This window comes from Pristiophorus japonicus, chromosome 5, assembly GCF_044704955.1.
Source record: "Pristiophorus japonicus isolate sPriJap1 chromosome 5, sPriJap1.hap1, whole genome shotgun sequence".
Lineage (NCBI taxonomy): Eukaryota > Metazoa > Chordata > Chondrichthyes > Pristiophoridae > Pristiophorus > Pristiophorus japonicus.
Window position 1 is genome coordinate 4,538,440 of NC_091981.1, and position 14,168 is coordinate 4,552,607.

General features: G+C 48.0%; 1 protein-coding gene across 2 annotated transcripts in view; it reads left to right on the top strand.

The window, feature by feature from the left end:
• The first annotated feature begins 588 nt into the window (after positions 1-588).
• The window catches only part of LOC139264214 (sodium- and chloride-dependent transporter XTRP3A-like), an 86,069-nt gene continuing 72,489 nt past the window's right edge, over positions 589-14,168 (top strand). For both annotated transcript variants that reach the window (XM_070880321.1, XM_070880323.1), the window contains exon 1: positions 589-979. In XM_070880321.1, the coding sequence (XP_070736422.1) occupies positions 859-979 (121 nt within the window). In that variant the 5' untranslated portion in view covers positions 589-858. The remainder of the gene's footprint in view (positions 980-14,168) is intronic.

Sequence of the window (14,168 nt, forward strand, 5' to 3'; positions counted from 1 at the left end):
ATTCCGAGGGACTGCCTATGATGATAAAACGGACTTCTTTAAACAAGCATTTGAACATCTGCCGTAATTTCTTCTGAGGCTTGGTGTCAAATTTATCTATTTTGTCTGTAACACTGCTGTGAAGCGCCGTGAGACGTTTTACTACGTTAAAGTTGCTATATAAATAAAAGTTATTGTTATTACCTCTAGCTGTTCCTCCAGCTTAATTTGAGTTCACACCAGTTGCTGCTCAGTTTGGAGAGATGCCACCAGATGGAGCCCTGTCAAACTTTATAAAGTTTTGCAGCGGACAGATTTAGTAAATCCTACAATGTGTGTTATAATAGCCCCCACAGTCCCAAAAACAGGAGGAAGTTTGTTTTTAAAAAGATGATTATCACTGGATTAAGTCAGTTTCGGAAACAGCACTTTTTTGCCAAACTCATGCAACTTGTAAGCAGCTTCGACGAAGCCACTTTAGAAATATATGAAATATATGTATGTTGCACGCCCCTTATATGGGCACCCACCTTTCTATGACGCAGTCAGCGCTGCCCCTGCACACCAAATGTCCCTTTGCAAAACTTTTGCAGAAGTTACGCGTCCCCACACTCCCATCCCCACCCCTCCTCCCAGGGACACTCTCATTTGCCCTGACCAGTGCATACCTCACACCTTCCCTGTGAGCTATTCACCCTCAGCCACCGTGTCGGGAGTTAATAAGATTAGAAATTAAACAGCTGATTTTTTTTTGGTTGGGGGGGTGGTGCAAAGTGCCAGGTTCCTGGAGAGATTCTTCTCTCAGCACTTGACACTGGGGCAGAAGCGATTGTGTGAGCCCAGCTCCCAGCCCCACACTGCACACAGCTCCCCGCAGACATGGACGATGCCAGACCGTCGTGGGACAGTCCCATGGAGTTTGTCTTCGCCTGCATCTCCTTTGCAGTGGGCTTGGGCAACGTGTGGCGTTTTCCCTACCTGTGTCAAATGCACGGAGGAGGTAAGCGGGCATCTCTCAAAAAAAACCTAAAAATCTTTTCTCTCTCTCTTATCAAACAGGCAAGATTGCTCGCAGAGTCCGTGCTGGGAGGGTGTTGGGATTGTGCTGGGAGGATGTTGGGATTGTGCTGGGAGGGTGTTGGGATTGTGTTGGGATTGTGCTGGGAGGGTGTTGGGATTGTGCTGGGAGGGTGTTGGGATTGTGCTGGGAGGGTGTTGGGATTGTGCTGGGATTGTGCTGGGAGGGTGTTGGGATTGTGCTGGGAGGATGTTGGGATTGTGTTGGGATTGTGCTGGGAGGGTGTTGGGATTGTGCTGGGAGGGTGTTGGGATTGTGCTGGGAGGGTGTTGGTGGATCTCGGAGAGGGAGCTGACCCCCCCGTCCCCCTTGTTAAATAAATGGCCAGGAGTCTGGGACAGTTTGTGACTTTCACCCAGGGTGTGGGGTGTGAAAGTGCTTTGAATTCTGCTTGCTTTAGCGGTTTCGCATTTTTTTGTTGAATCTATGAAGAACCACTCATTGGGTCTGGAGGATGGTCAGTTTGTATTGTCCAACCTATGTACCCCGTGGGCGGGGGTGAGGGGTGGGGGGGGGAGTCTGCAAAGTTTAAAAATAAGTTTTCTGTGTGCATTTTTTTGAGACATGGGCTGACCGACTGTCTCATAAAATAAATGCACAAATACTGCGGATGCTGGAAATCTGTATAAACGTTCTAAATACATTGTGCTGCTGTATAACTGTCTTGGTTATCCACACTCAAATCTGATGTTGGCTTTCAAAAGAGAGTCTTGCATTTCTATAGTGCCTTTCACAACCACCGGACATCCCAAAGCGCTTTACAGCCAATGAAGTACTTTTTGAAGTGGAGTCACTGTTGTAATGTGGGAAACACGGCAGGCAATTTGCGCACAGCAAGCTCCCGCGCACAGCAAGCTCCCACACACAGCAATGTGATAATGACCAGATAATCTGTTTTAGTGATGTTGATTGAGGGATAAATATTGGCCCCAGGACACCGGGGAGAACTCCCCTGCTCTCCTTCAAAATAGTGCCGTGGGATCTTTTACATCCACCTGAGAGAGCAGATGGGGCCTCGGTTTAACGTCTCATCTGAAAGACGGCACCTTCAACAGTGCAGCACTCCCTCAGTACTGCCCCTCCGACAGTGCAGCACTCCCTCAGTACTGCCCCTCCGACAGTGCAGCGCTCCCTCAGTATTGCCCCTCCAACTGTGCAGCACTCCTTCAGTACTGCCCCTCCGACAGTGCGGCGCTCCCTCAGTACTGCCCCTCCGACAGTGCAGCGCTCCCTCAGTATTGCCCCTCCAACTGTGCAGCACTCCTTCAGTACTGCCCCTCTGACAGTGCAGCGCTCCCTCAATACTGCTTCTCCGATAGTGCAGCACTCCCTCAGCACTGCACTGGGAGTATCAGCCTAGATTTTTGTGCTTGGAGTGGGACTTGACCCCACAACCTTCTGACTCGGAGGCGAGGGTGCTGCCCACTGAGGCAGCGATAGACAGAAGAGCATCACAGCCCTTTGGGGCCGCGAATTCCAAAGAGTTTTCGAAATTTTTTAAACTGTGTTTTAAGCTTTCTTTCCCACTTGTATATGAGCTATGTTTAGGCGGATGACCAAATAATGTTTAATATTCTCCATTATTGACTAAGAATCCCCCAGCCTGGCCAAACCCCCATTGTACCCTGGCACTGTGGGCTCGGCAGCATGGCTCACAATGAAAGGGAAAAAATACAATTATGCCAGTGAGAGCTGGAACACTGGGTTCGAGTATTTGACTTGCCCGCAGCTTAATCTGCATCTGTAACAGGAAAAAATGAGGAAAGATTGGATCGGTTGGGGTTGTTTTCTTTGGAACAGAGGAGTCTGAGGGGAGACCTGATTGACGTGTTTAAAATTTTGAGGGGCGTGGATAGGAAGGACCTATTTCCCTTAGCAGAGGGATCAACAACCAGGGTGCTTAGATTAAAGTAATTGTGTAGTGTTGGGGAGAATTTTCTTCACCCAGAGGGTGGTGGGGGTCTGGAACTCACGGCCTGAAAGGGTGGTAGAGGCAGAAACCCTCACCACATTTAAAAAGTACTTGGATGTGCACCTGAAGTGCCGTAACCTGCAGGGCTACGGACCCAGAGCTGGAAAGTGGGATTAGGCTGGGTAGCTCTTTGTCGGCCGGCACAGACTCGATGGGCCAAATGGCCTCCTTCCGTGCGGTAAATTTCTATGATTCTATGAAAACATACCCATGTGCTGCAAAATGTGGAACAGATTTGAATCCACAAAGTCAATGATAACCCGCGTAACAAGATAAGGTTAAGGGGTGTAATCATTTCAAACAGTACTGGCAGGATGTGAGCCAGAAAAGTTACTATTATATATGATATTGCAAATGGCAAAGAAATCAAACTTGTTTAATGATTTAAAAAACTTTTCTACATGGGATGTGAGCGTCACTGGCCAGGCCGGCATTTATTGCCCATCCCTAACTGCCCCTTGAGAAGGTGGTGGTGAGGTGAGCCGCCTTCTTGAACCGCTGCAGTCCCGTGTGGTGAAGGTGCTCCCACAGTGCTGTTAGGGAGGGAGTTCCAGGATTGTGACCCAGCGACGATGAAGGAACGGCCGATATATTTCCAAGTCAGGATGGTGAGTGACTGTGAGGGGAACGTGGAGGTGATGGTGTTCCCATGTACCTGCTGCCCTTGTCCTTCTAGGTGGTAGAGGTCGCGGGTTTGGGAGGTGCTGGCAGATGATGGAACATAAATTTATACTTGGGTATGCCCTCAATCAATTAATGGATTATTTTAATAATCCAAAAACATCGTGTGTATCAGGCAGAGCTGTAGCTATACCCATGTTCATGTGCTGAGCTTCTCAAACTCTACAACATTGAGGTGATCTACCTGGAGCAACATATATCTATCTCATTGAAACATACCAGATTCTGAGGGGGATTGACAGGGTAGATGCTGAGAGGATGTTTCCCCCGGGCTGGAGAGTCTAGAACCAGGGGTCACAGTCTCAGGATAAGGGGTCGGCCATTTAGGACTGAGATGAGGAGGAATTTCTTCACTCAGAGGGTGGTGAATCTTTGGAATTCTCTGCCCCAGAGGGCTGTGGATGCTGAGTCGTTGAGTATATTCAAGGCTGAGATCGATAGATTTTTGGGCTCTCGGGGAATCGAGGGATATGGGGATCGGGCGGGAAAGTGGAGTTGAGGTCGAAGATCAGCCGTGATCTTATTGAATGGCGGAGCAGGCTCGAGGGGCCGAATGGCCGACTCCTGCTCCTAATTCTTATGTTCTGATCATTCTACTTGATGTCATTGGACAGACCTGGCTTCATTTCTGTTTGAATGAATGTTGCCTGTGGGCTTGACAGGAGAGCCTATGACTCTGGAATCCTCGACAAAGAAAGGATATTGTTCAAATCTGCAGCTTGAACACAGGTTGAAGATCAGACATAAGAACATAAGAACATAAAAAATAGGAGCAGGAGTAGGCCATACGGCCCCTCGAACCTGTTCCGCCATTCAATACGATCATGGCTGATCTGATCATGAACTCAGCTCCACTTCCCTGCCCGCTCCCCATAACCCCTTATCCCCTTATTGCTCAAGAAACAGTCTATTTCTGTCTTAAATTTATTCAATGTCCCAGCTTCCATAGCTCTCTGAGGCAGCGAATTCCACAGATTTACAAACCTTTGAGAGAAGAAATTTCTCCTCATCTCAGTTTTAAATGGGCGGCCCTTTATTCTAAGATTTTGCCCCCTAGTTCTAGTCTCCCCCATCAGTGGAAACATCCTCTCTGCGTCCACCTTGTCAAGCCCCCTCATAATCTTATACGTTTCGATAAGATCACCTCTCATTCTTCTGAATTCCAATGAGTAGAGGCCCAACCTACTCAACCTTTCCTCATAAGTCAACCCCTCATCCCTGGAATCAACCTAGTGAACCTTCTCCGAACTGCCTCCAAAGCAAGTATATCCTTTCATAAATATGGAAACCAAAACTGCACGCAGTATTCCAGGTGTGGCCTCACCAATACCCTGTATAACTGTAGCAAGACTTCCCTGCTTTTATACTCCATCCCCTTTGCAATAAAGGCCAAGATACCATTGGCCTTCCTGATCACTTGCTGTACCTGCATACTATCTTTTTGTGTTTCATGCACAAGTACCCCCAGGTCCCGCTGTACTGCGGCACTTTGCAATCTTTCTCCATTTAAATAATAACTTGCTCTTTTATTTTTTTCTGCCAAAGTGCATGACCTCACACTTTCCAACATTATACTCCATCTGTCAAGCGTTTGCCCACTCACTTAGCCTGTCTATGTCCTTTTGCCGATTTTTTGTGTCCTCCTCACACATTGCTTTTCCCCCATCTTTGTATCCCAACTTGGCTACGTTACACTCAGTCTCTTCTTCCATGTTGTTAATATAGATTGTAAATAGTTGGGGTCCCAGCACTGATCCCTGCTGCATCTCACTAGCTACTGGTTGCTAACCAGAGAATGAACCATTTATCCCGACGCTCTATTCTCTATTAGTTAGGTAATCCTCCATCCATGCTAATATACTACCCCCAACCCTGTGAACTTTTATCTTGTGCAGTAACCTTTTATGTGGCACCTTGTCAAATGTCTTCTGGAAATCCAAATACACCACATCCACTGGTTCCCCTTTATTCACCCTGTTCGTTACATCCTCAAAGAATTCCACGGTCTTACTGAATGGCGGAGCAGGCTCGAGGGACCGAATGGCCGACTCTTGCTCCTCATTCTTATGAACATATGTTCTCTCCACTTCAAGACACACCTTAAAACCTACCGGTTTGCCCAAGCTTTTGGTCACCTGCCCTAATATCTCCTTATGTAGCTCAGTATCAAATTTTGTTTGATTACGCTGCTGTGAAGCACCTTGGGACGTTTCACTACATTAACGGTGCTATATAAATACAAGTTGTGGTTTGTTTAGAAACGTCAGACAGCTTGTGATACCCATGTGTTAGCTTTGTCTCTTGAAAGATAAAGCAACGTAAAGTCAGTGAGCAGCACCTCGGCAAACAAGCGATGGTTGATAACTGTGGAATGTAACGGCAAAGATGGAGTGTGGGGGAATTTTAACGCTCCGCTTGGCCCAAGGAAATGCAGAATGAATATGTTTCTGAAAATCAGAGGTGGCCGCACATTCAGAAACATTTACCGATTGGGGGGAATTTAACGAGTCTGTATCGTAAAACGGTCGGCAGTGTGTGGGACTGGCTTGATGGACCAGGTGGTCTTTACCCATCCGCCATTGTTTGTATCTGCGATGTGTCCTGCTGGCTGGGGGGGCGCTCCCTGTCAGCATGAGTGCACTTGTCCAATGACTACCTGCACCATCATAGTGGGATAATTCAGTGAAACATAGAAACATAGAAAATAGGAGCAGCAGTAGGCCATTCGGCCCTTCGAGTCTGCACCGCCATTCAATATGATCATTGCTGATCCTCTATCTCAACATCATATTCCCGCTTTCTCCCCATACCCCTTGATGCCTTTTGTGTCTAGAAATCTATCTGTCTCCTTCTTAAATATATTCAGGGACTTGGCCTCCACAGACTTCTGTGGTAGAGAATTCCACAGGTTCACCACCCTCTGAGTGAAGAAACTTCTCCTCATCTCGGTCCTAAATTTCCTACCCCGTATCCTGAGACTGTGACCCCTTGTTCTAGACTTCCCAGCCCCGGGGAAACATCCTCCCCGCATCCAGTCTGTCCAACCCCGTTTATAAGTTTCAATGAGATCCCCTCTGTGACATCCTATTGTGATTTCACAATTGTTCAGCAACAACATTAGCCATCGTTAGCGGCAAGAACGGCAATGCCACTATTGCTGTAGGTAGCTTGCGTTACGCTGCTCTCCATCAAAAGGAATAGAAACGGTGGAGGGGGCAGTGGGGACATACTGTTCATTTAGTTGAAGTGCTGTCGTCTTCCAATGTTAGGGGTCAGATTTGAATATCGTACAAAAAGACTTTACAATTTTTTAATTGCCAAGCGGGGGGAGTGGGACTGACGGGAATCGCTCTTCGAAAGAGCCGGTGCAGACTGGATGGGCCGAATGGCTGCCTCCTGCGCTATACTATTCTGTAACTCCACGGATCATGAAGCCCCACGATATCTGCTCCATAAGGTCTCACATGGACAGATGAAGGACATAATAAAAACAGATTATCTGGTCATTATCACATCGCTGTGTTTGGGAGCTTGCTGTGCGCAAATTGGCTGCTGCATTTCCCACATTACAACAACGACTACACTTCAAAAGTCCTTCATTGGCTGTAAAGCACTTTGGGACGTCCGGTGGTCGTGAAAGGCGCTATATAAATGCAAGTCTTTCTTTCCTTCTCTCTTTCTCGTAATTTTACTCAGTATTTGTGCCCAGAGATACGTGTAACCGTGCTGCAAATCAGTTATGCGGCCTAAAAGATTGTGGACTTTTGCGCATAAATGATAAGTTTTTATAGCGTAAGTTGTATTAAACATTCATCCATGCCTTTGTTACCTCTAGACTTGACTATTCCAACGCACTCCTGGCTGGCCTCCCACATTCTACGGTAAACTCGAGGTGATCCAAAACTCGGCTGCCCTGTGTCCTAACTTGCACCGAGTCCCGCTCACCGATCACCCCCTGTGTTCACTGCCCCGTGTCCTAACTTGCACCGAGTCCCGCTCACCCATCACCCCCTGTGTTCACTGCCCCATGTCCTAACTCACACTGAGTCCCACTCACCCATCACCCTCTGTGCTCACTGCCCCGTGTCCTAACTCGCACCGAGTCCCACTCACCCATCACCCCCTGTGCTCACTGCCCCCTGTCCTAACTCGCACCGAGTCCTGCTCATCCATCACCCCCTGTGCTCACTGCCCCGTGTCCTAACTCACACCCAGTCCCGGTCACCCATCACCCCCTGTGCTCACTGCCCCGTGTCCTAACTCGCATCGAGTCCCGCTCACCCATCACCCCCTGTGTTCACTGCCCCGTGTCCTAACTCGCATCGAGTCCCGCTCACCCATCACCCACTGTGCTCACTGCCCTGTGTCCTAACTCGCACCAAGTCCCTCTCACCCATCACCCCCTGTGCTCACTGCCCCGTGTCCTAACTCGCACCAAGTCCCGCTCACCCATCACCCCCTGTGCTCGCTGCCCCGTGTCCTAACTCGCACCGAGTCCCGCTCACCCATCACCCCCTGTGCTCGCTGACCTACATTTGCTCTCGGTTAAGCAACATCTCGATTTCAAAATTCTCATCCTTGTTTTCAAATCCCTCCATGGCCCTCGCCCCTCCCTATCTCTGTAATCTCCTCCAGCCCCACAACCCCCCCGAGATGTCTGCGCTCCTCTAATTCTGCCCTCCTGACCATCCCTGATTATAATCGCTCCACCATCGGTGGCTATGCCTTCTGTTGCCTGGGCCCCAAGCTCTGGAACTCCCTCCCTAAACCTCTCATCCTCTCTACCTCTCTCTCCTCCTTCAAGATCCTCCTTAAAACCTGCCTCCTTGACCAAGCTTTTGGTCACCTGCCCTGATTTCTACTTATGCGGCTCGGTGTCAAATTTTTAAAAATCTCATAACACTCCTGTGAAGCGCCTTGGGATGTTTCACTACGTTAAAGGTGCTATATAAATACAAGTTGTTGTTGTATAAATGTCTGCTATTGTTGGCAGTCACAATTCCTCACACGGAAATTAGCAATGACACACTTCAGTTTGCAAAGAGGACACTGTCAGCATTTTTCTTCTCCAGAGGGAGAGAGGTAAACATTGGGTTGCAATTGACTCTCACCATCACTGCCTTTCTATATCACTAACACTCAGTTACAGTTTACACAGGTTTACATGGGATATACAGCCCAGAAACAGGCCATTCGGCCCAACCAGTCCATGCCGGCATTTATGCTCCACTCGAGCCTCCGCCTGTCTTTCCTCATCTAACTCTATCAGCGTAACCCTCTATTTCCTCTGTTATGTCTGTGATGCACCTATGAATGACTCCACGAGGCAATGTGTTGTACTCAAACTGTAGTGACCTTACTCCTTTATTCGTAACTCCAGAGTGAGGCACAAGCATGGTGGGCAGACTTTTATACTGGGCCCTGCACACCTATGCAGGTGACCCTCAGGTCTCCACCAGTTGCACCCTCTAGTGGTGCCAGCATAGTATATACACAGTGTAAACCTTATTGATAGTACATCAGGTAACAAGTCTCCATCTTATGCAACTATACAGTGACTATACAGAGAGTATATCTATAGTCTGCATATATAACACCCTTCTCCCTCATATCCCTGTCTAGCCTCCCCTTAAATACATCGATACTATTCGCCTCAACCCCTCCCTGTGGCAGTGAGTTCCACATTCTCACCCCTCTCTGGGTAAAGAAGTTTCTCCTGAATTCCCTATTGGATTTCTGGGTGACTATCTTATATTGATGGCCTCTAGTTATGGTCTTCCCCACAAGTGGAAACATTCTCTCTGCATCCACTCTATCAAAAGCTTTCATCATTTTAAAGATATCTTTTAACATAAGAACATAAGAAATAAGAGCAGGAGTAGGCTATTAGGCCCCTCGAGCCTGCTCTGTCATTCAATAAGATCATGGCTGATCTGATCATAGACACAGCTCCACTTCCCCGCCCGCTCCCCATAACCCTTTACTCCCTTATCGCTCAAAAATCTGTCTATCTCCGCCTTAAATATATTCAATGACCCAGCCTCCACAGCTCTCTGAGGCAGTGAATTCCACAGATTTACAACCCTCTGAGAGAAGAAATTCCTGCTCATCTCAGTTTTAAATGGGTGACCCCTTATTCTGAAACTATGCCCCCTAGTTCTAGATTCCCCCACGAGGGGAAACATCCTCTCTGCATCCACCCTGTCAAGCCCCCTCAGAATCTTATACGTTTCAATAAGATCACCTCTCATTCTTCTAAGCTCCAATGAGTAGAGGCTCAACCTATCTTCATAAGACAATCCCCTCATCTCCGGAAACAACCTGGTGAACCTTCTCTGAACAGCCTCCAATGCAAGTATATCCTTCCTTAAATAAGGAGACTAAAACTGTACGCAGTACTCCAGGTGTGGCCTCACCAATACCCTGTACAGTTGTAGCAGGACTTCTCTGTTTTTATACTCCACCCCCCTTGCAATAAAGGCCAACATTCCATTTGCCTTCCTAATTACTTGCTATACCTTCATGATAGCATTTTGTGCATCATATATAAGGGCCCCCAGACCCCTGTGTACTGCAGAATTTTGTAATCGCTCCCCATTTAAATAGTAATTTTCTTTTTTATTTTTCCTACCAAAGTGGATAACCTCACATTTTCCCACATTATACTCCATCTGCCAAATTTTTGCCCACTCACTTAGCCTGTCTATGTCCCTTTGCAGATTTTTTGTGTCCTCCTCACAATTTGCTTTCCCACCCATCTTTGTATCATCAGTAAACTTGGCTACGTTACACTCGGTCCCTTCATCCAGGTCATTAATATAAATTTTAAATAGCTGAGGCCCCAGCACTGATCCCTGTGGCATCCCACTGGGGTGGGTGGGGGGGACCTAATTTGCCAAAGATTATTCCCTTTCATTCAAGTCGAACTCCAATCCATTCCTGTTTGGATCGCAGGCTTCAAAGTTAATTGTTCAGCGTGTTTCAAAAGTTAATCCTTCACAAATGTGCTCTTTATTGGTCCATTAGCTGATACATCGACAATATTTACGACCCACTCCAGGCCCTACTAGTTCTCTCAGTCATCACTAATAAGAAATAAATCTCTGGTGGTTTTAAGGTAATGTGTATTTTGTTACGTCTGAACAGTAATTGTTTGACCAAATTAATTCTCACTGCCTTGTTTTCTGGAATATCATTCTTTTCCAATTCTCAGTCGATTTAAAAAAAAATTATAGAGATGCGTTAGAAAGACTTGCATTTTTTAGTGCCTTTCACGATCACCAGATGTCCCAAAGCGCTTTACAGCCAATGAAGTACTTTTTTTGATGTGAAGTCACTGTTGTAATTTGGGAAACGGGGCAGCCGATTTGCGCACAGCAAGCTCCCACACACATCATCGTCACAGGCGGTCCCTCGTATCGAGGATGACTTGCTTCCACGCCAAAAAGGGGATGAGTTCACAGGTGTTTCAATGAAGGACCTAATATTCCGGGTCCCGAACTACATCCTGAAGGGTGGAAGATGCCTGTGGGTGGATTGTTTTAACGTGGGGTGACCGTTGCACACCAGCCACCACACGGGCTTGACAGAGCGAGGTCTTGGTCCAGGGGCAAGGGTTAACCAGGACTAACTGGAGACCAGCTCTGCTGCACGGACCCAGTGCGCGCACATATCGCAGTGTGGGCTGGGCCCGTGCTGCCCCTGGGCCCTCGCCTCTTGTGGGCCCCGATCACGTCCCTCTAACAATCTCTCGCCGCTCCTTCGCCCCGACCTTGCCGCTCCTGCCCACGCTCCAATCACCGACCTGGACCTTGACGACGTCACTCTTCGCTGCCATCGCCCAACAGCAATGTGATAAAAAACAGATAATCTTTTTTTGTGATGTTGGTTGAGGGATAACTAGTGGCTCTTCTTCGAAATAGTGCCATCGGACCTTTTACGACCAGCTGAGAGAGCATATGGGGCCTCGATTTAACGTCTCATCTGAAAGACAGCACCTCCAGCAGTGCAGCGCTCCCTCAGTGCTGCCCCTCCGACAGTGCACCGCTCCCTCAGTACTGCCCCTCCGACAGTGCAGCGCTCCCTCAGTACTGCCCCTCTGACAGTGCAGCGCTCCCTCAGTACTGACCCTCCGACAGTGCAGCACTCCCTCAGCACTGCCCCTCCGACAGTGCAGCGCTCCCTCAGTACTGCCCCTCCGACAATGCAGCGCTCCCTCAGTACTGCCCCTCTGACAGTGCGGCGCTCCCTCAGTACTGCCCCTCTGACAGTGCAGCGCTCCCTCAATACTGCCCCTCCGACAGTGCAGCACTCCCTCAGCACTGCCCCTCCGACAGTGCAGCGCTCCCTCAGTACTGCCCCTCCGACAGTGCGGCGCTCCCTCAGTATTGCACTGGGAGTGTCAGCCTAGATTTTTGTGCTCAAGTCTCTGGAGGGGGACTTGAACCCACAACCTTCTGACTCAGAGGCGAGGGTGCTGCCCACTGAGCCACGGCTGACAGGGCAGAGAACCAAATGGTTGATCCCTGGTGTCTGAGATAAGATTGGAGGGAGCAGGACTTCTCAGCCTGGAAAAGAGGAGTATGAGACGGGATCTTGCCATAAGATATAAATACTATGGAAAGCACGAATGCAGAATCTTCCCTTTAAGTGGAATTGTTGGGGTAGATTGGTGTCGATAGCACAAAGCTTCTCTTCACGCAGGGAATGATCTGCACTTGTCATTGTCTCCCAGGTAGATTGTTGGAGGGAAAATCATTGATGAAACATTGTAATTGGGGAACTGTTGGAGCTTGTGGATAGATGAATTAAATGGACCACATTCCTTTCCTCATCCATCATTATCTTATGATCTTGTGATATGTGAAAAGATATAAAATCTGAAACGCAGATACACGGGCACGGAAAGGATGTTGAACGAGGGCAGTCCATTGAATCCCTGGAAGATATGGGTTCAGTAACATTGTGCTTCTGTTACTGGACTCGTAATCCACAGCCCTGGACTAATAGAAACATAGAAACATAGAAACATAGAAAATAGGTGCAGGAGTAGGCCATTCGGCCCTTCGAGCCTGCACCACCATTCAATAAGATCATGGCTGATCATTCCCTCAGTACCCCTTTCCTGCTTTCTCTCCATACCCCTTGATCCCTTTAGCCATAATGGCCATATCTAACTCCCTCTTGAATATATCCAATGAACTGGCATCAACAACTCTCTGCGGCAGGGAATTCCACAGGTTAACAACTCTCTGAGTGAAGAGGTTTCTCCTCATCTCGGTCCTAAATGGCTTACCCCTTATCCTTAGACTGTGTCCCCCTGGTTCTGGACTTCCCCAACATTGGGAACATTCTTCCTGCATCTAACCTGTCCAGTCCCGTCAGAATTTTATATGTTTCTATGAGATCCCCTCTCATTCTTCTAAACTCCAGTGAATACAAGCCCAGTCGATCCAGTCTCTCCTCATATGTCGGTCATGCCATCCCAGGAATCAGTCTGGTGAACCTTCGCTGCACTCCCTCAATAGCAAGAACGTCCTTCCTCAGATTAGGAGACCAAAACTGAACACAATATTCCAGGTGTGGCCTCACCAAGGCCCTGTACAACTGCAGTAATGATCCGGAAACACAAGTTCAAATCCCACCACGGGCAGCTGGGGAATTTAAATTCAATTAAATAAATCTAGAATTAAAAAGCCAGTGTCAGTAACGGTGACCATGAAACTACCGGATTGTTGTAAAACCCGTCTGGTTCACTGATGTCCTTTAGGGAAGGAAATCTGCCGCCCTTACAGCTTCGATAAGGTCCCACATGGCAGACTGGTTACGAAAGTAAAAGCCCATGGGATCCAGGGCAAAGTGGCAAGTTGGATCCAAAATTAGCTCAGAGGCAGGAAGCAAAGGGTAATGGTTGATGGGTGTTTTAAAGCAATTGGTAAAAGGTTTAGAGGGGATTTGAGGGGAAATGTCTTCACCCAGAGGGTGGTGGGGGTCTGGAACTCACTGCCTGAAAGGGTGGTAGAGGCAGAAACCCTCACCACTTTTAAAAAGTACTTGGATGTGCACCTGAAGTGCCGTAACCTACAGGGCTACGGACCGAGAGCTGGAAAGTGTGATTAGGCTGGGTAGCTCTTTGTCGGCCAACGCGAACATGCTGGGCTGAATAGCCTCCTTCTGTGCCATAAATTTCTATGATTCTATGATACCCGGTCTGGCCTATGAACATAAGAACATAAGAACATAAGAATTAGGAACAGGAGTAGGCCATCTAGCCTCTCGAGCCTGTTCCGCCATTCAACAAGATCATGGCTGATCTGGTCGTGGACTCAGCTCCACTTACCCGCCCGCTCCCCGTAACCCTTAATTCCCTTATTGGTTAAAAATCTATCTATCTGTGACTTGAATACATTCAATGAGCTAGCCTCAACTGCTTCCTTGGGCAGAGAATTCCACAGATTC